This window comes from Halichoerus grypus, chromosome 2 (genome assembly GCF_964656455.1).
Source record: "Halichoerus grypus chromosome 2, mHalGry1.hap1.1, whole genome shotgun sequence".
Taxonomy (NCBI): Eukaryota; Metazoa; Chordata; class Mammalia; order Carnivora; family Phocidae; genus Halichoerus; species Halichoerus grypus.
In genome coordinates, this window is record NC_135713.1 from 188,327,724 (window position 1) to 188,351,100 (window position 23,377).

The 23,377-nt window shown below is 40.2% G+C and overlaps 2 protein-coding genes and 1 long non-coding RNA gene across 4 annotated transcripts in view; 1 reads left to right on the forward strand and 2 right to left on the reverse strand.

The window, feature by feature from the left end:
- Positions 1–1,498: 1,498 nt before the first annotated feature.
- Positions 1,499–9,737, reverse strand: KRT28 (keratin 28). The gene is made up of 8 exons (XM_036081476.2): positions 9,288–9,737; positions 8,765–8,847; positions 7,543–7,699; positions 6,648–6,809; positions 6,438–6,563; positions 3,262–3,479; positions 2,169–2,224; positions 1,499–1,897 (listed from the first exon to the last, which is right to left on the reverse strand). The coding sequence occupies exons 1-8, from the start codon at positions 9,735–9,737 to the stop codon at positions 1,755–1,757; spliced, it is 1,395 nt and encodes a 464-aa protein (XP_035937369.1). The 3' UTR covers positions 1,499–1,754.
- A 1,785-nt stretch (positions 9,738–11,522) lies between these two features.
- Positions 11,523–23,377, forward strand: part of LOC144381020 (uncharacterized) — a 38,147-nt gene continuing 26,292 nt past the window's right edge. Inside the window, exon 1 of the long non-coding RNA XR_013445422.1 lies at positions 11,523–11,805. This is a non-coding gene — a long non-coding RNA (uncharacterized LOC144381020). The remainder of the gene's footprint in view (positions 11,806–23,377) is intronic.
- On the reverse strand, positions 17,277–21,746 carry KRT10 (keratin 10). 2 transcript variants are annotated; one of them, XM_078065712.1, is made up of 8 exons: positions 21,078–21,746; positions 20,203–20,285; positions 19,678–19,834; positions 19,427–19,588; positions 19,211–19,336; positions 18,704–18,921; positions 17,994–18,344; positions 17,277–17,643 (listed from the first exon to the last, which is right to left on the reverse strand). In XM_078065712.1, the coding sequence occupies exons 1-8, from the start codon at positions 21,705–21,707 to the stop codon at positions 17,637–17,639; spliced, it is 1,734 nt and encodes a 577-aa protein (XP_077921838.1). In that variant the 5' UTR covers positions 21,708–21,746; the 3' UTR covers positions 17,277–17,636. The 2 variants fall into 2 exon arrangements, with proteins under 2 accessions (XP_077921838.1, XP_035937372.2); XM_036081479.2 differs by having other exon boundaries at positions 17,974–18,344.

Here is a 23,377-nt window from a genome sequence, read left to right on the forward strand (position 1 = left end):
AAAACTGCCTGCCTTGGTCAGTCTTTGGGTCTCAAATTCATTATTGGGTCTCTGTGCACACGTACTAAGACTTCATTTTTTTCTCCAATTAATCTGACTCATGTAAATTAATTCTTAGTCTAGATGGAAGACCTTGAAGAGTCGAGGAAGAATTTTTCCTTCCCTTCACATGTATCAGCCACAAAATATGGATTGTGTTATTTTGGTGATTCTGTACACAAGTTAAGTGTTCTTATATTTGAATTTAAAATGGGTATCTCCCAATATAAAAATGAATGGCAAAAATTATGCCAATAACTTAACATTTTAATTTTTATTTACTTACAATGACATTAAATGACAAATTAAAAAAGAAAAAACAAACCATGACAAGCAGAGTGCATGACTGCAGAAGGAAGGAAAAAACTTTATATTTTAGTGCCTTTAATGACACTTTCTCCCCCTGATTTTTGAACAAGGGACTCTACATTTTCATCCTGCCCTTAGCCCTGCAAATTATACAGCTGCTCCTGTACACTGTATATTTGGGAGATTATTTCCCCATGAATTTCTAGTATTTGCTTCATTTGATACCTTTTGGCTCAAGATTTTGAAAGCATCCCATCCTTTGCCACTTCTTTGAACTCCCATGTGGCTGTTGCCTTGTTGGGTAGAAGTCCCGCCTTCACTGGAGCTTCTTATTAGAATCAGGCCACATATTACAGAAATAGGAGAGCTGCTCTCCTTTTAGGGAATTTAATGTTTGTTAGGACTCCTTACCATACATTTTGAGCCAGAAACATAGAAAGACACAATAACCATAATGTTCATCAACCTCATGAGATTTTAAGTTCTAGACCAGGTGTTGGTGGGTTGAATCTGGTCTGTCACCTGTTTTTGTACAGCTCATGAGCTAAGAATGGTTTTCACATTTTTAAATGGTTGGGAAAAAAATCAAAAGAAGAATAATAGTTCATAATACATCAAACTTAGTTGCAATTCGAGTATCAGTGTCCATAAATAAAGTTTTATTGGAACACGGTCATGCTCATTCATTTACCTATTGTCTGTGCTGTTTTCTGCTACAATGTCTTGGCCAAGAAGTTGAAATAGAGACGTTATGGCCTGCTAAGCTTGAACTAGTTGCTATCTGGGGCTCGACGGAGTTTGCTCTAGGAAAAAAGTCATTCACATGAGGCTCATTGCTGTGGATCTTTCTAGAGTTAATCCTGATTATATGGGGAACAGTATCCTGGGAAGTATGCAGATCTCCAGAAGAGTTTGGTAAGGTCATTGGTAAAATACCAGGAATGCGCCATCTAGTGATGGGATTTTTCAATCACAGAAGAATTTCTGATTTTTTTCCCAGATTATTTGCCCATGCAAAATGGTGAGATATTTAAAGATTATACCTAGTGAATATTAATATTTAAATGCCATATGGTATTGACTATTATTTAAAACTAGAGTGAAAGGCAATGAAAATAGATTCCATAAATGAATGCCCGTGAATGAGATGTAGAAAAAAAATAAATCTTAAATAATTGTTTATTAGTTATGGGTGAATGGAAATAAGTGCACATCTACTTTTTTATTTATTTGAAAACAAATGCCCAAGACCCTGTAAAAGTTAACTAAGAAAACAAGTATTTTTGCTAAGTAAATTATTGGTAAGGGTAGAAAGTTTTTTTTTTTTTTTTTTTAATTTCCTTGATATTTAGAATAATGCAGTTGTATAGGATCCTTTTCCCCAGATTGTTTTTTCTCGATGGCGGCTAGAATGGAACCTTTGGCTCTGTTTTGCCACTGGTCATTTTAGATGTCTTTTCTTCAATGGCGTGAACTCTCGATGAAAGAACTTTACCACGTTGATCTATCTCTTCAACCACTGTCTTTACCAATGTGGTTTTGGGTAATTCTAGAAATAAAACGCCTGTGAATACACATATTCCAGCTAAAAGATTACATGAGGAAGAATTCCAGTGCTGTTTATAACATATTATGTACACTTCGGTGAGAGAGCATGTACAGATTTATTATAATAGTTTGGGATAATTTTATCCACTTAAAATAATACTTTAAGTTCAGGGCACTTTAGTTAAAATTACTTAAATACAGATGTTGCCACAGTATATGATTGCCATTAATGTGAAAGTACTTACAGCAGAAACAGAACTAGATTTTATTACCTTTAGGTAAATTCCCTGAGCCTCCTGATCCAAAGCCCTTTGATTTGGAGCATGAGCTGCAAAAAAACAAAAACAAAAAACAACAAACAACAAAAAACAAAAAAACCCACCCCAGTTTATTCTTTAATATTTCGGGTTATCACTTAAGAAATATTCATTGAGTCAAATGATGAACATGAACTCAAGGGAACTTTGTATGCCAAAAACAGATCTTAGTTTTCTGTAAAGGAAAATATTAAAATTTTTGTGTCTAGGAGGTGAAAATAATTAAATGTCTTCTAAAGAAAGGATATAAAACTACTTTGTTTTCATTTGATTTTTTTTAAACTCAAGAATTTAAAACCTACAGAGAATATATATACATATTCATATACATACGTAATATATTCTATATACACATATGTGAATATATACTTTTTTAAATGAAAATAATACTTTTTCCTTAGAGAGGGAGAGAGGCGGGGGAGGGGCGAAGGGAGAGGGAGAGAGAGTATCTTAAGCAGGCTCCTTGTCCAGTGGGGAGCCCAATGAGGGGCTGGATCTTACAACCCTGAGATCATGACCTGAGCCAAAATCAAGAGTTGGACGCTTAACTGACTGAGCCACCCAGGCGCACCTACTTCTTTTTTTCTTTTAAGTGTTTTATTTATTTAAGTAATCTCCACACCCATGTGGGACTTGAACTCACAACCTTGAGATCAAGAATTGCATGCTCCTGGGGGAGCATATAGATCCTGGGGGTTTGTATAGAGTACATTTATTTCAGAACATTGATGATATTAGGAACGGAGTGAAAGATGGGTAAAGCCTGGTGGGGGGTAATCTTGAGACCTACAATGATGAACATGGATACCGAATGGGATCTTCTGCAGGGACGACTGGGGTCATCCAAAGCAGATGAGGAAGGGGCTGTGATGTATAAAATATGGAAGGGATGACTGCAGAGGGAAGAGGTAGACACACGTCTCTGCAGTGGGAATGAAGAAGAAGAGGCTTGGAGGCATGGAACATGGATGGACAGTCCATAGCTGTGGCTTAAAAGAGGTAAAAACCTATCCGGTAAAATGCCGGATTTTCAAATGGTGTTACTTACTTCCCATCTCCATCAATCAGGCGGCAGTAGGTCTCGATTTCCTTCTCCAGGTGGACCTTGATGTCGAGCAGCTGCTCGTACTCCAGCTTCTGGCCCTCCGTCTCGGTTCTGACCTGGTGCAGCTGTTCCTCCAGGGCCCCGATCTGAGCCTGGATCTGGGCGAGCTGTGCACAGTAGCTGCCTTCGGTCTCGGTCAGGGAGCACTCCAGGGAGTGTTTCTGAGGACAGGGGATGTCACAGCAAGGATGAAGCCACTTTGAGGACTATGCAGACCAGAGCTTCTCAGCAAACAGCAGCATGGCTTCCTAGGTGAGTTTTGGAGATCTATGGGGCTCGTCACAACAACAGGGGAGGTGCAGAGGAAGGGGAAGTCACAGGCATTTCCCCGGGTGGGGGCCCGGCACGCTGGAGGACCTGATGTGGCATAAATGACCCTTGCCCACGAGACTTTTGACTGTTCCAACGGACTTTCATGATATTTAGGTAATATTTCCTATCATGGTCAACCTACACATTAAAACTCTTTTTGGGGGACAGCGCAGTAAGAAATCATATTGGAAATTTTATAGATTGAAGTTACATACTTATTTTTGGGTTCGTTTTTGTTTTTCAATCTCATTCTGCTCCTGTCTCCAGAGACCTACCCCACCACTGCTCCAAGGCCTTGCACGCTGCTTTTTGTTTTTCTGATCTGTCCGGGCTTTGCTTGTTGTTATTCAGAGGCCTTTTCATGAAGCACTAGAGATAGAATGAATGCCTTACCAGGGGTGGGCTTTCAACACAACAGATATATTTCACAGTATGCTCCAGGTCGTTATTTCCCCACTACTCTTATGAATATTATACCTCCTCATTTCCTCTTGCACAGCCTGTCATCTGTCTCATCATGAGATGTCTACTTCAATTAAAGTAATTTTCCTCTCCCCTTATCATAGGTAAGTACCTCTGGGTGGTTATTACTTCTCCTGATATTAGTTATTATCTGAGGGTCCAGCCCCATTTGCACTCTTTCATTTTCCTGTCCTTCTTGTGTGGAGCCACTCCTGATCTTACCTTGTTTAACATAAAAATTTACTTATCAAGGGAAGGGTAAGCCTCTGTCTCTCTCATTACATGTCCTGGGGGTCGTTGGGCCCAAGTGTTTACATATTAAATAGATTTTATTTAAAAATACTTTTAGTTTTCCTTTTTATTGCAGTTATGGCATTATCGTGGTTTTTAAAATTTTTTTGTATTGCTAAATATATCCTCTATTGACTTCATTCTAGGATAAAGAGGGAGTTATAAAATATTCATCATAACAGGCGGACATGGGGTTTGATGGGGCTAAGAACCACTGACTTAATAAATTGGCCAACTGGTGCATTACATGGGTGGTGCTGGGCTCTCCAGGGCAAAGGAGTGGAAGGTGAACAGCATGGTAATGGGGGAGGAGGAGGCACCAAGTGGCAAGACATCAGTGAGGTGTGTGCTCAGCTGTTCAAAACTTTAATTTCCCTGATGTATTCTCATATGGTATTCATTTTATTCCTTTTTTTTTTTTTTTTTTGAGAGGAAGAGAGAGGGGGTGGGGTAAGGGGAGAGGGAGAGAGAGAATCTCAAGCCAGCTCCCCACCCAGCGCAGAGCCTGATGAGGGGCTCGATCTTACAACCCTGAGATCATGACCTGAGCCAAAATTAAGAGTCGGATGCTTAACCGACTGAGCCACCCAGGTGCCCCTGGCATCCCTTTTTAAGGTTGCTAATACTCCTCTTAATCAAAGGGCACAGCATCCCTATCTCTACAGCTGTTCCCTGTAAAGGTTAGCTTGTAGATACGGAAGGAGGACAGGATGAACTTGCAAGTTTGCATACTACAGGAAGCATAGGAAAAGTTTACATATTTAGACCAGTCCCAACTTACACGTGATTTGTGTACTAAACTACAGAAGATCCTGCTTAGAATCCATCTGTGACAAAAGAATCTCAAGCACGGTAGTTAGGTTCACTGTTATTCTAGAATTCAGTTATGTTGTGTGGATTATCTCTGGAGCCCAAACCATGGTACTCCCGGTTGCACAGAATTAACTACTTTCTAACATCATCTCCTACGTGAAAATGCTTCCATTTTGATCTGGGAACTTGGGAGTTCGTTTGCTTCAACGTAGCTCAGAAACGCGAGGGCAGATTTGTGCTCAGGGATATAGCAGCTGGCACAGGTCCTCGGGGTCCTAGTCGCAGGGAAGAAGGGAACGGGGCAGAGAGCAGGGCTCCAGGAGCCCAGAGTGGCAGCGGGAGGGTTGGGTTACCAGCCAGCAGTGGTGACCAGGGTCAGGACGAGAGGGGCACCCTGGTTAAGTTGGGGGTTAGTCAGTGGTCAAAACAAGTCTCTAATCTAAACCTTATAATGGTAAGAGAGCACTGTACCTTTTTAGGGTGGCTAAATCAAAATGGTCTTCCTGTAGTTTTGAGTCATCCTTACCTTCTCTGCTCACTGCACTCATTTGTATAATAATGGCTCTTTTCTTTGGGTTACAACTTCCAGTCCTCAGGAAGCATGAAACCCCTGATGAGGATGGGAACCCTTGTTACCACAGGTATGTGGTAATTCTCAAAATCAAGCTTTTTGGGTGCTGCCAGCTCATACACCAGAAGGGAAGCCATTTTTAGTCCTGGATTATCTCCATGGTAACCTCTGAAATAATTGGCAATAGGTGCCAAGCTGGCTGAATGCCCAGCTCTGTGAGGTGGGTGGGGATGAAGGGGCTGACAGGGCTCATAGCGATTCACATATGTACCCTCTTTTCCTCTGCCTGATGACAAGCACCAAGTGGCTTTAATTGGCCTTCATCAGTACAAGGAGATGCTGATGATGCTAGGTCTACCTGTGTGGCCACCTGACATTGGCGTGACACTTAATTTTCAGGCGGGGTAATACCCCTGCTGCTTGCTCTCCGGCCTGAGGAAGGGACGGTGTGAAACGTGAGCTATTTTCATGAAAGGGACACTGAGCAGAGGCCAGGAAGGAAATCCTCAGTGACCTCAGGGAGGAAGAAATGCTTTGTCTGTCTGTCTGAGTGTCTCAGTGTCTTCTGTCTTCCCAGCTCTCTTTTTGGAGGTAAAGCTCTAACAGGGAAGAAGAGGAGGGTTTCCGCGAGAGTCACAAAATGCAGGCTGACCCGCGCTCTCTCGCCTACCATTGCCAGGAGGGACTGCAGCTCGATCTCCAGGGTCTGCAAGGTGCGCTTCGTGTCGGTCAGCTCGTTCCTGGCCGAGGTGGCCGCGCCCGCGTGGTCGGAGATCTGCTGCTGCAGGGTGGCGCTCTGCAAGGTGGGGTGCAGAGGGGTGAGCGGGCCTGCACCCACCGGGCGGGCGGGGGGAGGCGGGGGCTGGGTGGGCGGCCTCACCTTCTCGTTGAACCTGGCCTCCGCGTCCCTGCGGTTCTGCTCCGCCAGGTCTTCGTACTCCGCCCGCATGTTGTTCAGCAGGACCGTGAGGTCCACCCCGGGCGCCGCGTTCATCTCCACGTTCACGTTCCCTCCGGCCGCGCACTGCAGCGCCTTCATTTCCTGCAGGGAAACGTGAGCGGGACTCGAGGGGCAGGTTATGGTCAGTGCACAAAATCGCTCTGCCTCGTTCCTGCCTTTCCAGCTCTCTGCCCTCTTTCTCTTTTCATGTTTCCTGGCCTTTCCGTCCCCCATAATTCTCTCCTTGGGGGCAAGTAGAGCTGGTGTTTTAGGCTTTTCTAACCTGTCTTAGGGTGTTTTCCGAAAATTTTTCATCCATCGTTTTGGAGACTATTTGGGGGATAGGCATTTTTTTTCCCCCCCTAGGGGGTTTGAAGCGGGCTGGTATAACGTGTCAGGTAATGGGTTTATTATTGTGCAGGGTTCATCATTCAAGCAAAGCCAGGCTCATTAAGTGGAGAAAACATGTTTTCCTAGTCAGAGAGGTCTTTAGGAGAAGGTGGACCTCAGGATAGGCTTTTATGAATGAAAGAAGTAATCTAGTGCAAACAAAGACGGGTGTATCAATGCAAAAGCAATGCACCATTTTCAAAAGGATAGGCTGTTCTATCCGCCTAAAAAATGGAAGGGTACAGATCAAATGGTTAATATTTATAGCCTTGGGGGATGAGATTAGAAGGGCAGAGAGCAGGAGAAAGAAAATTCTTTCTCTGTATGCCTTGGCATTGTTTAAATTATTATAATGAGCACAAAACACTGTTATAATTTAAAGTCCCCCCCAAAGTATTTAAAATGTACAGAATCACGATTTGACTAGAAGTACAGCTTCTCCTACCTCTTCATGGTTCTTCTTGAGGTACCTCATCTCTTCGCTCAGGGATTCATACTGCAGCTCCTGGTCAGTTCTGCAGAGTGTTAGTTCATCCAGGACTCGCCGCAGCCCGTTGATGTCAGCTTCCGTGTTTTGGTGAAGGGCGAGCTCATTTTCATACCTTGGCGGGCATTAAATGAATTTCAGCACCAGTTAGACAACCTCAAGAGGCAGAAAAATAAAACCTCAGTCGCTTTAAGCAGCACATCGGAAATTGAAATGGGACTCAGAATGTTATAAAAGTATGCAGTGAATGCCTTCCTCCACTCCTTTTACCCAGTTCTGTGCAAGGAAATTGGCGGTTATTTAGTGACACAAATTCTTTTTTTTTTTTTTTTTTTAAAGATTTTATTTATTTATTTGACAGAGAGAGACAGAGCGAGAGAGGGAACACAAGCAGGGGGAGTGGGAGAGGGAGAAGCAGGCTTCCTGCTGTGCAGGGAGCCCGATGCGGGGCTCGATCCCAGGACCCTGGGATCACGACCTGAGCCGAAGGCAGACGCTTAACGACTGAGCCACCCAGGTGCCCCCAGAATGTTATAAAAGTATGCAGTGAATGCCTTCCTCCACTCCTTTTACCCAGTTCTGTGCAAGGAAATTGGCGGTTATTTAGTGACACAAATTCTGATAAAGGATCCCAGTTAATTAAAAATACGCCATTTTAGATTTTTTTTAAAAGATTTTATTTATTAGAGAGATTGAGAGAGATAGAGATAGTGACAGAGAGAACAAGCCAGGAAGAGGGAGAAGTGGGCTCCCAGCTGAGCAGGGAGCCTGGATCTGGGGCTTGATCCCAGGACCCCGGGATCATGACCTGAGCCGAAGGCAGATGCTTAACTGACTGAGCCACCCAGGTGCCCCCCCATTTTAGAATTTTATCTTAGTGACTATTTTTCCTTACCTGATGCATATTTATGAGCTATTACTTTGTGCTTGGCACTATTCCAGGCAGGCATAGAAATACAGTGATATTTTGTCCCAAGAATGTAATAAATATATACAAATTGTGAGTGTAGCTGATTGTAAGAACATGCCTTGTGTCATAGGGTATTGTCATATTATAACATGCATTACTTCCTTTAATCTTTTATAGTTTATTCTACTTGGGATGAAATTGAAATTTTATATAGCATATTAAAATAGACAGGAAACTTTTTCTAGAGAGTGATTGTTTTCTATCACTTACTTTAGCCGGAAATCATCAGCAGCCAGTCTGGCATTGTCAATGTGCAGAATTACATTAGCGTTAGCAGTAGTAGAAGAGATAATCTAGGAGAAACCAAAAGGGAGGACACAACAAATAAGCCCGCTCTCATAATTTATCTTGGGGAAATAAAAAATGTGACACGATTCACTTTTGCATAAAAATTTTATTTCCTTAAGTGACAACCAAAATATTTAAAGTGTTAATTTTTAAAAATTACAAATGTGGTTATTTCTTCTCGTCTACTCACTTAACTTTTAGAATGCAACATTTTCTTATCGATGAATATATTTCAAAACCAGTAACATTTAAGCTACTTGAAATTCATGCATCAAAGTGCCTATTTTTGACTAATAGAATGATTTATGAAAATAAATAATAAATAAATATGAACATAAATGACAGATAATAGTTACGAAGCATTTCCTGTTCATGTTCTGTGTCTTTTGCTAGGTCAATCTTAGTTTTAAATACTTTGAGTATCTTCAGATTTGTGATTTCTCACCTTATTCTTAAGATCCTCGATGATTAGGTGGTATCTGCTATAATCATGATCAAGTCCACGGCAAGATCCTGGTCCATATTTATCATACCAACCCTTGATTTTCCTCTCTAGTTCAGCATTTGCTTCCTCCAGAGCTCGCACATTATCCAGGTAGGATGCCAAGCGGTCATTAAGATTCTGCATGGTCACCTTCTCGTTCCCAGACAGAAGTCCCCCTTCACTTCCAGCAAAGCCAGAACAAGCAGCGTTTCCAAGGACACCACCAGCATGGCTCCCCCCAGGAAGACTGCCCAGGCCCCCTCCCAAGGCACAGGAAAATCCGCTTCCAGCAACAGAGCTGCCACATGCATTGCTGCCTGCAAAGCCCGAGCCTCCACTGGATGGTCTGACAGATCCAGTTCCAGACCATAACCAGATATGCCTGGACCCACTAGAAAATTGGAGAGACATGATAGAATGAGCAACGTTCACCTTGTCTGTAACAAGATAGCTGTAACTTCAAAGGAGAACAGAATATCATGGGCTGATGGTTTCTTTGGGCTTTTATACACAATTATTGGGGTGTTTCTATTTGAGTTATGCATGCCAGAAGAAAAATGGCATCATTCCGATTAGCATGAAATTATGTATAATTAGGTGATTTTTTTTTTTTTTTTTTTTTGTAAATTGATGTCTAACATCTCTGGCTGTTGCTTCAGGATATTTGTTATCTTAAATATAACAGGGTTCATTCTATATTAAGTTAATTATTTTAACTTCTAATTTTGGGTGAGTAATCCTTTACTTTCATCTAGACCCTAGGAATATACCATCATTATCTGGCACCAGATATTATAAAGTTTTAAAAGTTAAGTAAGATTGTGATAGGGTACCATCAGCTAGCTACAGTAGGGTCTTAATTACCAGAGAGGTATATAAAGAACCATTTACTAAAGAAACACATATTTTATCCTGCCAGGGAAAAAAAAAATTGTGTTATTTAAAAAAATATGATCCTGGTAACTTCTCTGGTCTGACCATGATTGTGACATCTATGTATTACCTTGAACAATAACAGTAAGTATTAACTGATTCCTTTGTTGAACATATATGGCCACTATGGCTGGTGTTCAAAGCTAAATGCAAAAATGAAGACATGATGGTAAATAAATGCAAAGATGAAAAAGATATGGGTCCAGTCTTTAAGAAATGTATGGTCAGGATCAGGCAGAAGCTGGATCATGTTTAGCCTTCTGTGTCAAAGAGTTTGGAATGACTGGGTATGTGTGTGGAAGGGAGCGGGGTGGGGGTGGGGGGTCCCAGCTGAGAGGGCAGGAGAGGTGAGCCGGAAGTGACCTGAGGAGCCTCCTTGTGAGGCAGTGGCCAGGAAGGTGGGGGTGAAGAAGGTGGAGAGGACAGGAAAAAGAGAGATAGGAGGGATTTGGTTGGGCTTGACTGGTTCCTGGTTCTGTGGAGAAGACAGGTATAAAATTGTTTTGCCTCCAGATCAGTCAGGTGTCTCCTGGAACTGGGCTGGCACAAGCATTCTGAAGCCTGGCTAGCTGGCTCTGTGGCTGTCATCCGCATGGTCTTTAAATGCATTTTCTGGGCAAAGTTGTAGGATTTTTTTTTTTTTAGAGCAGCAAAGGGCCTTAGACATTACCTAATTCAGCCTCTTTGTCAGATGAGGCCACCGAGACCCACAAATGTTAAATGATTTGTACAGAGTCACCAGGAACATGCTGGGTGAAGACTTGGCATATGTTCTAGATAGCCTAGAGATTCTGTCACCATGAGTGTATTTTAGATACAAATAATTTCTCTAAATGATCCATGCCCATACAAATACCTATTTTATATATTGCCCTTAGTAGTCTTAACATGTTATATTAATTGTGAAATTATTCTCTTAAGTTATTGAATTATTGAAATTGAAATAGGAATTAGAATATTAAAATATCTGAAGAATTGTAAATTGTCAGTGCCTGATTAACTGTAAATAGTAATTAGACAAGTTATTGGTGTAATGTGTATGCATCCTGCATATGTAAAAAAAATTTTCCAAAGGACATTTTGTGACAAAAAAAGGGAAAGAAGGTGTTTTTAAAAAAAACTTAAATTGAAATAACTTGTTTCCCTGGTTAGCATCGCCCCTGGTGATCCCACACTGTTCACCGCCATTGTCCCTGCCCTTCTATTTCCACCAGGGGGCAGGACTCGCCTGCAAATGGATGTTGCTTGGGGCTGACTCGCCACTTCAGCCTGGGTTCTGCAAGCCCGCAGCTGGAAATTACTAAGCCCCTAGTAAGAAGCAACCTCAACATTTATCTTCTCAACGTTCCAGAGCACAATGAGTATGAAGACAAGATTTCCTTACGTTTATATGGTGCTTTACAGCTTCCAAAGGGATTTCTTGTACATTATCTCGTTTGAAGCTTACAAAGAATCTGGGAATTTGGAAGAAAGATTTCCTTCTTCTGATTTAAGGATGAGAAAACGGAGGACAAGCACTGTTCAGGGACACACAGCATGAAGCAGGGTGAGTCAGGCCAGAATGGGCCTTGGGATTCAGTGTGGCGGTCCTTTTGTTAAATACAGTTATCTTAAAGTCAGATAGAAAAGCAACTTCAATGATGCCAAAATCTCTCTTTAATGAAAAACATAAACATATTTCTTACAAAATTCTTTTCAGAATTTCTAGTTAGTAGCAAAATGAAACTTTTGACTACAGTTATGCTGCCTATGAGGTGTCATTCATTCGTTTTTTGTTCGTTCAAGAAGTATTTAATGAGCACCTACTATGCACAGGGCACTGTTTTAGTAGCGGGGCATACAGAGGGGAAGAAAACAAATGCCTTCAAGTTTTTACTGTGGAAAATGCTGCTGTGAACATGGCACATACAAATATCGCTTCGAGACCTTAGTATCAGAAGTGAAACTTCTGGATCATATGGGACTTTTGTTTTTAATTTTCTGAGGAATCATCATACTGGTTTCTGCAGCATATGTACCATTTATCTCCACCAAGAGAGCACAGAGATTCCAGTTTCTCCACAACCTTTCCAAAACTTGCTGTTTTCTTTTATTATTATTATTATTATTATTATTATTATTATTATTATTATTAATGGTAGCTTTCCTAATGGGTGTGAGGTGGTATCTCACAGTAGTTTTGATTTGCATTTCCCTAATGATTAGTGATGTTGAGCATCCTTTTATGTGCTTATTAGCATACCCCTTGCTTTTATCTTTACAACTGTTTTCAATCTACTGAGATGCATTTGGTACCATTTTGTTTTCTAGTCTTCTCTTCAAATTTCTTACTTTAGAAAACCTTCCAGAGGCTCTATAGATCAAAACTTGAATGAGAGTTCTTCTTCCAAAAAGGTCATTAGCTTTGTCATGGCTCAGCTAGCCTGTGAACCTATTTATTCATGCTTTTTAAGCCTTTCTCCTGAGGTAACTTATTCAGAGTAGGAAATTAGAAGCTTAAGTATGAGATTTTTTTTCTTTGCTAAAATCCTGAAGGACAAACCTATTTTCAGAGCACTACTCAAATTCTTCCCCTAGGTAATGTCTAATATTTGTACTAACTCACAATAATTCCCTTTCTAACTGGTACTAGGCTGCAAAGATCTTTTATTCAGTGTTGGGGTGTGAGATGATGTTTTATTTTTAGAGACACTGAAAAGCAATGTGACAACTCAGAGTCCTTCCTCCTTTGGCCAGAATTTCTGTGGGACAATCTGGTTCAAAAAGTATCCTTAAAAAAAAAATATATATATATATATATATATATATATGTATATGTATATGTATATATATATATATATATATATATATATATATATATATATACACTTCATACCTGGTTTCCAGACTGGATTTATTTTTGTTGTGATAACTTGTTTCTCTTTGTCACTCAAAGATGCAGCATGGGTCATTTGCCTCATGATGAGGGTGACCACAGCTGTAGCTTTTAGGGATGGTCAACTCTCTCAAACCTTTGGGACAATTATCTGGTCCTTCCTACTTACCTCCACCTCTGGCTCTGTTTTATTGAACCTCAGGTTCGTAGGACTACATTTGTCCTAATCCTTTGTGACACACTCTCGCCACTATTCCTGCTGTCTGGAATTTTGTTTTGCAGCCCCAGGACAGCAACCTGACCTTGATTTCTACCCTGTGGCAGACCATGTTAATGATCACCTACTCTGACAACCTATTGTGATGCTCATGTCCATCTTTGGAGAAACTAGATTATTTAGTCAATAAACATATTTCTCTGAGGATGAACAGAATACTGTTGGTTTTTTTTTTCTTTATAAAACCCTCATTTATTTGGGTTTATTTAATACATACCAGAAGCACACATTATAAAGGCAGAATAAAAGCAGATACATTGAAGGAACACAATTAAAAATTTATAGCAATTACCAAATTTCAGGACTGTCTTTTTCAGTTTTTTTGATAATATTTTGAAAATATTTTTCAAAATATATAGTATTTTTTGTTTTTTAATTGAAGTATAGTTGGCACACAATATTATGTTAGTTTCAAGTATACAACGTAGCAATTTGACAACTCAATACTTAGGCTGTGCTCGTAAGTGTAGCTACCATCTGACACCATGCCATGCCATTACAATAGCATTGACTATATTCCCTATGCTGTACCTTTCATCCCTGTGACTTATTCATTCCATAACTGGGAAGCCTGTATCTCCTATTCCCCTTCACTCAGTATACCCATCTCCCCACTGCCCTCCCCTCTGGCAACCATCAATTTGTTCTCTGTATTTATGGGTGTGTTTCTGCTTTTTGTTTTTTAGATTCCACATATAAGTGAAACCATATGGTATTTGTATTTCTGTCTGACTTATTCACTTAGCATAATACCCTCTAGGTCCATCAATGTTGTTGCAAATGGCAAGGTAGCTCATCCTTTTTTATGGCCAAGTAATATTCCAGTAGTGGAATTACGGGATCATATGGTTTTCCTATTTTTTATTTTTTGAGGAAACTCCATACTGTTTTCCACAGTGATTGTACCAATTTACATTCCTGCAAATGGTGCACAAGGGTTCTTTTTCCCCACACCCTTGCCAACACTGATTATTTCTCTTTGTCATTCTAGCCATTCTGTCAGGTGTAAAATGCTATCTCACTATGGTTTTGATTTGTATTTCCTTGATAATTAGTGATGTCAAGCATCTTCTCATATGTCTTTGGAGAACGGTCTATTCATGTCTTCTCTCACTTTTAGTTGGATTTTTTGTGTTTTGAGTTGTGTAAGTTCTTTATCTATTTTGGACATTAGCTCCCATTAGATATATCATTTGCAAATATCTTCTCCACTTGGTAGGTTGCCTTTTCATTTTGTTGATGGTTTTCTTCGCTGTGGAAAATAGCATACTGTTTCTTCAGTGTCTACTCCATGGTGAGCATTTTTTAAGGGTTTTATAGGCATTAACTCATTTTATCCCCACAATAATCTCTAAGTAGCTGTTGTCCCTATTGTATAGATAAGAAAACTGAGACTCAGAAGGGTTGAAGTAACTTGTCCAAACATTACATGATTTGTAAATGCCAGTGCCAGGATATGAAGAACAGGAACCGTTGATTTTGAAATGGATGCTTAAAGCCAGAAATGACCTCTTTCCCTAATTCTCACTCTCCAGATGCAATGTAGATGGGATACTAGGTGGACCTTATTTAGTTAACCTTACTCAAGCTATTTCCCTTATAAACCTGACCGTAACTAAGTTACTTCGCCATGCCCTAGCAAAATTGAGCCATCACAGACATCAGACTCATTGTGCAAAGCTTTAAGCAGCATGATGCAAATCCTTCTGGTGAGACAAACTTTTGCTGTTTAGTAGGATTCCACATGAGTACCAGAATTGGCTCTGCTAGTCTCACTGGACGCTGTCCTGCTTAAACAGCGGGACTCTGTAACAACTTTAGAATTTGTAAGAATGTGTACAGGATTTTTTAAGCAGCTACATGATAAATCCATGTTGTAAGAATAGTGATCTGTATAGTTATAACAATAATTTTTTTAAACTATAAATACCAATGTCCTTGTTAAAATTAAACTTGTTTAGACAGACTGTCTTTATTAAACTATAGTTTGAGTCCGGTTCAGAAAGTTCTATTTAAAATTTTTTTCAGTTCTATTGAGATATAATTGACATATCACACTAAGGTGTATAATGACTTACCTATACAGAGAAATGATTACTGCAATAAGTTTACATTCATATAGTAGTTCTTCTTCTTCTTCTTTTTTTTTAAAGATTTTATTTATTTACTTGAGAGAGTGAGAGAAAGCATGAGAGGGAAAGGGTCAGAGGGAGAAGCAGACTCCCCGCTGAGCAGGGAGCCTGTTGTAGGACTTGATCCTGGGACTCCGGGATCATGACCTGAGCCAAAGGCAGTTGCTTAACCAACTGAGCCACCCAGGTGCCCCAAAAGTAGTTCTTTATCAGAGAAAATGTAATATAAATAATTGTTTAAGAAGGTATTGGAAGACGGAAAGGTAAGAAGCAGGACTACCATGATTTAGACCTTTCAGAAATGAAGGTTTGGGTTACCACCCAACCAGATGAAAAACTGTGACCAGCTGAGATCGTGGCTTGGGGTGGGGGGCTAGGCAGGTGGTGGTGGTGGGAATGGGTGAAAAAAGACAAAGTTTAATAACAAACACAACTATCTCACAGTAACATATTTATATTTATCATTGAATATGTAACCACTTATTTCTTCAGAATAAGGAGAATGGCCATCTCAGATTATTAATGCTACTCTAAATCCTAGGACTTGGCTAACTTTGTTAGATATTTTGAAAAGGTAGTGTTTCTGAAGAGCAGTCAGTATATACACAGTGGCAGCCCAGAGGCCTTACCCAGCATCATCTCTGTTTTAGGGTTTTGCAGTGTGGCATGTTGGGACTTCCAACAGTGAAGCTTAGGAGACTGGCTCCCAAGAAGGGAGGCTGGTATCCACATAAAAAGACATGCCAACTACAGTGGACAGTTTCTAAACTACGGTAATATTTGGTGCTAGACAGGTCATGGAGCCTTGACTATACGGAAGTCCATTCATTTTGAAATATGGCTCTGGTCATCAGTCTGGAGTAGAGGGTAGGGTTTACCCAGCGGGAGTCCCAAGTAAATGACCTGGGGACCAAGGCTCAGGTCTTGGGGGAAACAAGCTCAAATCAGTAAGGATACAGAGGAAGGCTGCTATTTGGTAGACATGGGTAATCTAGGAATTTACCAGGGAACACAAGGTAATCTTAGGGGCAACAAATAAATCCAGCCTTTAATAAATCCATCTACTCCATATACTAGCAGAGTACTAAGTAATGTCAGTTGGGTTCTTAGTGGCTGAAGGATGTGATTGGGTTGACAAGTACCAGGTCTTTGGCCCTTATCACTAGACAGAGTTTGGCGAAGGCAGGGACCTTAGTTGTCCCTTTGGTAAAACTAGCATCATCATGTCTTGACAGTGTTTCTCCTGCTCATCTGATATACACCAAATAATTTTGTTGGGGTGATACGATTTTACTGGCCTGGTAAGTGGTGGATGATATCTCTTAAGCTATATAGCCATTGGGCAGAAATGAATGGGAAGAAAATGAGGGTAGGTAAATGTGAGAAGCCAAGTAATCAGAAAATGTGAAACTTCCGATAACTGCCTTTGGGGTCTGAGATATTTTAGAATTTTCAGGATTGAAATAATTCAAAGCCAGAGCACTGGGAGTTTTCCATATATTGTGTATCTTTAAGAAACAGTAAGACTGTCTCAGAGACTTTCCACTCTGTGAGATTACTGACATTGATCCAACATACCCACAAGATTAAAACATTTAATAGAGAAATCATAATGATAATAATTCTGTCTTCAGAATTTCTGGATAAGTCAAATTTCAAAGGCTATAGCTCATCAATCTTTAAGGTTAAAAATATCAATTAATTTAAATAAAGACAATTCTGACCAGATTGGATAGCTTGCATCAGTAAGAAAGTTTATTGAAATTCATTAGTGAATGAGAATAGGAAAGTTTTTTTTTTTTTTCATTAAAGAACACTTTCTGGTAAAGAGAAAAGAAGAAATACAGAAACCACAAAACACCTTTTAGACACCTTATTTTCAAGGAGTGAACCTATTTCCATAGACCATTAAGACTGAAGTGTTTTGGTGATTTTTTCATGCATCTGTACATAATGATCTGTGTAAAGGGAGACTCTTTCCTCTTGATGCGGCTTAATAGTAGTGTTTCCTGGTTTCCGATTCAACCATAGATGAAAGGACTCTACCATCAGGTGCCACCTCTTCAATAATTGTCTTGATTACTCTGGGTTTGTTAGTATCTGTATGTGAATCATGAAAAAAAAAGAATTTACACTAAGCGATTTGTGGGGTCCTTACTAATTAATCAAAATTTCTAAAAAAAACAAAACAAAACAACTACATTAAAAAAAAGAAAGTTCATTTTTTACGTTCTTAAAAAAAAATTCCGAACAACGTTTAAGCAACAGCATCTTGGACTATGACATTTTTCCTTCAAGATGGATGTCAAGAGTACAGTTTGCTAAAAAATGCAAGTGGGAATCTTCTTTGAGATTTTAATTTTTTAGAAAGCTCTAGAGCGTAAAAAAGCAACAAAACCATCACCGAAAGTTAAAACTAATTCTGATTACCCCAGCTAGTTTCTGCTGACCTTGGTGCCTTAGAAGAGAATTCTCCAACCGACCCAGAAGACGAGGATTTGTAACTTCCGTTGGCGATGCCGCCGCCGTAGTTCTGGCCGCCGCTGGAGCCCTTGCTGCCGCCGGGGCTCTGGCCGCCGCCGGGGCTCTGGCCGCCGCCGTGGCCTCCGTGGCCGCCGTGGCCGCCGTGACCGCCGTGGCCGGGGCCCTTGCCGCCGCCGGGGATCTGGCCGCCGGGCATCTGGCCGCCGGGAATCTGACCGCCGGGGAACTGGCCGCCGGGGAACTGGCCGCCGGGGAACTGGCCGCCGTGACCGCCGGGGATCTGGCCGCCGTGACCGCCTTTGCCGCCGGGCCCAGAACTACCAGGAGGAAGGGTCCCGTTCGGTTAACTAACTTTTTGAAAAAGGGTGGGTCGCTTTCCATGTTATTGTTACTTTAAAAATAAGCAAAACGTGTTTCGAGAGGGAAAAAAACCCCAAAACCCTGTCAAGTATGGATTCTAAAACCCATTACTTAAAAACAGTTTTATGTTGCACATGACCCTAAGAATCATATCCATGGGGGGTGGAAGCTGTGGCTTCATACGCCCTTTTCTTGCTTTCTCCCTTCTCCTCCCTTTCTCCCATCCTCTGGCACTTCTTTGGGTCTTGGAAAAACCTGGCGATTTAGAACATTCAATAAAACCAATTGGGATAATTTAAACATGTTAATGATTCACCTTCCTTCTCCTTCTAGCAGGCTGCGGTAGGTTTGAATTTCATTCTCCAGTCGGATCTTAATGTCCAGGAGTTGTTGGTACTCAGCATTCTGGCACTCGGTTTCACCTCGAATCTGTTGGAGTTGTTCCTCCAGAGAGGAGATCTGGCACTGAATCTGGGCGAGCTGCGCACAGTAGCGACCTTCTGTTTCTGCCAAGGAGGATTCCAGGGATTGTTTCTGAAAAAGAGGAGAGCATAGATGGTGACTTAGCGACCTCACTCTTCAATTAAATACAGTGAAGATTATTTAATCATTTAATAAGACATCAAATAGAAGAATAAAGAAAATTAATAGAATTTGTGTTTTATGTTCAATGGCAACATTTTAACTTAAGCATGTTTAGAGCAGGGCCGCTAAGACTTCTCTCCTGTTAACAAAGAGCTCCAATTTTATTTCTACTTTCTTACCCCCTCTTTTCTCTTGAGTTGCATAGAAGTTATTTCAAGAGAGAGAATTATTAACATACCAGGGCTAGTTGGGACTGTAGTTCGATTTCCAGACCTTGAACCGTTCGTCTCAATTCAGTAATCTCAGATTTGTAGCTGGACATTTGTTCAATGTTACTATTGATTTCTGTAGTCAGTTCCTTGCTCTAGAGTATTAAAAACAGGGGAAAAGATGAGAAAAATCTGAAATGATAACCAAACGTCCACTGGCCTCATTATGAAGGAAGATGAATTACCTTTTCATTGAACCAGGCTTCAGCATCTTTGCGATTTTGTTCAGCAAGTTGTTCATATTGGTTTCTCATGTTATTCAGAAGTTCAGTCAGATCAATACCTGGGGCAGCATTCATTTCTACGTTTACATCACCAGTGGACACATATTGAAGGTCTTTCATTTCCTGTTTGAGGAACAGAAAAATTTAATGACTGCACCATGACCACAATGAACCCTTTTCTTGGCTGGGGGAAGTATAACTTTTTGCATCACCTCTTCATGGTTCTTCTTCAGGTAGGCCAGCTCTTCAGTCAGGCTCTCGATCTGCATCTCCAGGTCGGTCTTGGACAGGGTCAGCTCGTCCAGCACCCTGCGCAGGCCGTTGATGTCGGCCTCCACGCTCTGGCGCAGGGCTACCTCGTTCTCATACCTGAAAAACGCATAGTACAAATACTGGATATAACTTACATATGGGAGGTATACTTGGGCTGAGACTGTTTAAGAAGCAAATATAGAGTTGAGTTCCTATCATGGCAACATTTATTGTATACCAATTCACATAGGGATATTAGTGGTTTAATGCAAAGAAGCTTAGCAGTTACTTTAAAATGCATTTTTTTCTTTTAATATTGCCCAAAAGGTAATATTGAGATTGAAACATTTTCTGACGACTCCAGTACCGTTTAACTTTGCATGAACTCAAGAAAATGTAAATGCTGTTGTGGGCGTCCAAAGTCATTGTTAAAAGCAACTCATGTATCTGTTACAGCAGTGTTGTGCCGTGTTCACTTAGCTTACTTTAATCGGAAGTCATCAGCTGCCAGCCTGGCGTTGTCGATCTGAAGCAGGATATTGGCATTATCATTTGTTAGCTGGAAGATCTGGAGGGAGAGGCAAAGAAATCAGATACAGATATGGCTTTTATGGTGGCAGAGATGACCTGCATTTTTATGTTCTCTTACAAAATCTTACAAAATATAAAATATTGCAGGATTACCCAGATACTTAAATTTGAGTCATTCGTTCTCTTGAAGTTTCTATACTTTGCTATTTCTGTATTGTCCTTTTCTGAAAACTAACTGCAATTATAAGCTGTGTTCCTGCATGTGTGTTCCCCTACTTTTATCCTGGGTGATTTCCATGTATTTCAGCCAACTTTTGACTGACTCATACCTTTCGGTTTAATTTGTTTTAAATACATATTCTAAAGGAATACACTCTGGGCTGGCTCACAGTAGGTACAACTCACAAATTCTCTAGGGGCAAACTATCCCATTTCCATCCTGGAGAATTCATGTTACTTGTCATTGGTAATGAATATTTTTTTTGTTATCAATCTGAATAATATTTTGTTTTGATTCACTTAATAATTCTTTTAGTTCCTGAATTTGTAAATGATCTAGTATTTTAGCTATGGACTCATATACTCATTAAAACCTAAAAAATTCTCAGTAATCCGCCATCCTGTAAGATATGCAACACATGTGCTGAAGATTTCAATGACCATCTCATCACAAATATTTACCTTTGATAAGACTGGATTGTTTTTGGAAGCAAGAAAGTAACATAGGCAAACACAGTGAATAGCTACATTGTGGTTAATTTAGATTCATCTGTTTGAATTACATGGATAAAAAATAGGCTTAAAATTGGATTTTTAATATGAACCTTACCTGATGTCTAAGATCTTCCATGATTTGGTAGTATTTGCTGTAGTCACGGCGCTCTCTCTGGCTTGAGTTGCCATACTTTTCATACCACTCCTTGATTTTGCGTTCTAGCTCGTAGTTTGATTCTTCCAGAGCCCGAACTTTGTCCAAGTAGGAAGCCAGGCGGTCATTCAGATTCTGCATGGTTACTTTTTCATTTCCGGAGAGAAGTCCACCATCTCCTCCAAATCCACCCCCATAGCCTCCAAAGCTGCCTCCACCGAAGCCGCCTCCACCGAAGCCGCCCCCACCAAAACTGCCCCCACCAAAGCTGCCACCTCCAAAGCTGCCACCTCCAAAGCTGCCCCCTCCAAAGCTGCCTCCTCCACAGCCCCCACCAAAGCTGCTGCTTCCATAGCCTCCACCAAAGTTACCTCCACCATAACCTCCTCCTAATCCTCCATAGCCACCAAAGCAGCCTCCACCAGAGCTCCCACGACTAAAAGAGCCACCGCTGAACCCCCCTGAGCTAAATCCTCCACCAATGGAGCCTTTGCTGCTCGAAATTTTGTGGGATGATCCTCCTCCTCCACCTCCTCCTCCCCCACTGTGGGAGGAAGAGTATTGCTTGCTTGAGCTGTATCGAACAGACATGGTGATGCTGTTTAGCCCAGGGAATGCTTGCTACCAAGGACAGTGACAAGCCTTTATATACTGAGAGGGTGTGTCCCACATGTTGTTAGGGTTTGCTTACTTGCATGGTTTTCTTTTTGCCAATTTAGCATCTTTACTTATGATTGCATACATTATCTTCAGTAATAACCAATTCCAATATGTATGGTTTTGAATTTGCCCTAAGAACAAACAGGAGTTTTACTATGTTGAAATTGAAAATGGGTGTTGTTCAGATGAGCTTATGTTTCATTATGCTTTTTCACCTTTTGAAGAACATTGAGCAACTTAAATCCAGTTTTTTTCTCAGCACTAACCTAGATTGCACAGAATGTTTGCAAAGTTTAGAAAAAGAATTTTAGCTACAGAATTATAGTTGAAATAAGATTTTTTTTTTTCAAATTCATGTTTTAAACAGTTTTCATGAATTGGAACAGCAATTAACATAAAGTCTGCCAGAATCATGCTCTAATGGAGATCTTGTAGAAAATTGCAAGCAACCAAAAAGAAAAGAAAAAAACGTATGCTAAACAATTTCAAAAGTTCAAAAGTTGCCACATATAAAAAGTTAAAGCCATAAAAACACAATTAGGAAATGTGTGTGTATATATTTATAAGGAATCTTTTAATTTATTTGGAGAATGGAAGTATATTGATACTTTGCTTAGGGAGTTGGAAGTGAGTAATGATTTAGGAATCCGCTAATTTAATGGTGCTATTCTTTTTAACCTTAAAAAAAAATCTAAAATCATGAAGTTATTCCGGATTTTTTTTAACTTTTAAGTTCATCATAGTGAAGGCTTATTTGAAGACCATAATGCAGAAATTCTTAGCATGAAAAACTAACCTCCAGTACTTTCTTTACTCTCAGTTTGATTGATCCCAGAAGGGAGAGTTTAGGTATGTTATGATTGTGATTAAAAATTTGCTTGCAAGAATGTAAATCCAGATTTTTAAAAATTTAAATTAGTGTGTTAGTTTCAGGGGTCGAGTTTAGTGATTTATCAGTTGCAGATAACACCCAGTGCTCATTACATCAAGTGCCCTCCTCAATGCCCATCAGATTGGAGAATGATACTATGATACTTGCTCCAACAATTATGATCTGGACTGTGAACATATATATCCAAGCTAGATTCTGTTTCTCAAAAAAAAAAAAAAAAATTTCCTTGGATGCACCGTATGTAGAATTTGGTGTAACAGTTTGTCTAGTGAAGTATTTAATTAGGACTTTAATACATGATATAAAATTATTTTTTATCTACCCATAGGCTATGACATTGCTATTATTCAAAAATATGTTCATGTATATCATATACACATTTTATAATTACACAGTGCCATTTGTGATCCTGTGATTTTATAATCTCTGAAACAAGCTGCTGAAATAGGGATGGTGATTATTATCTCTAGTATATAAAAGAGGATGTTGAAGCTGCGAGAGGTTATGGTTTTGCCTAATAATATAAAATAGGTGGTTGAACTGAGATTAGAAACTTGGTCTTTTGATGCCTGGCTTTTGGCTCTTTCCTCCTCTACCAAAGTGTCTATATACTCTACTCTGGTGGATTTGATCTGATGGAATTGAATGCCTCTGTTTCTTATCATAAGCTTCTCCATAGGGCAAAAAACAAAACAAAACAAAAAGTACT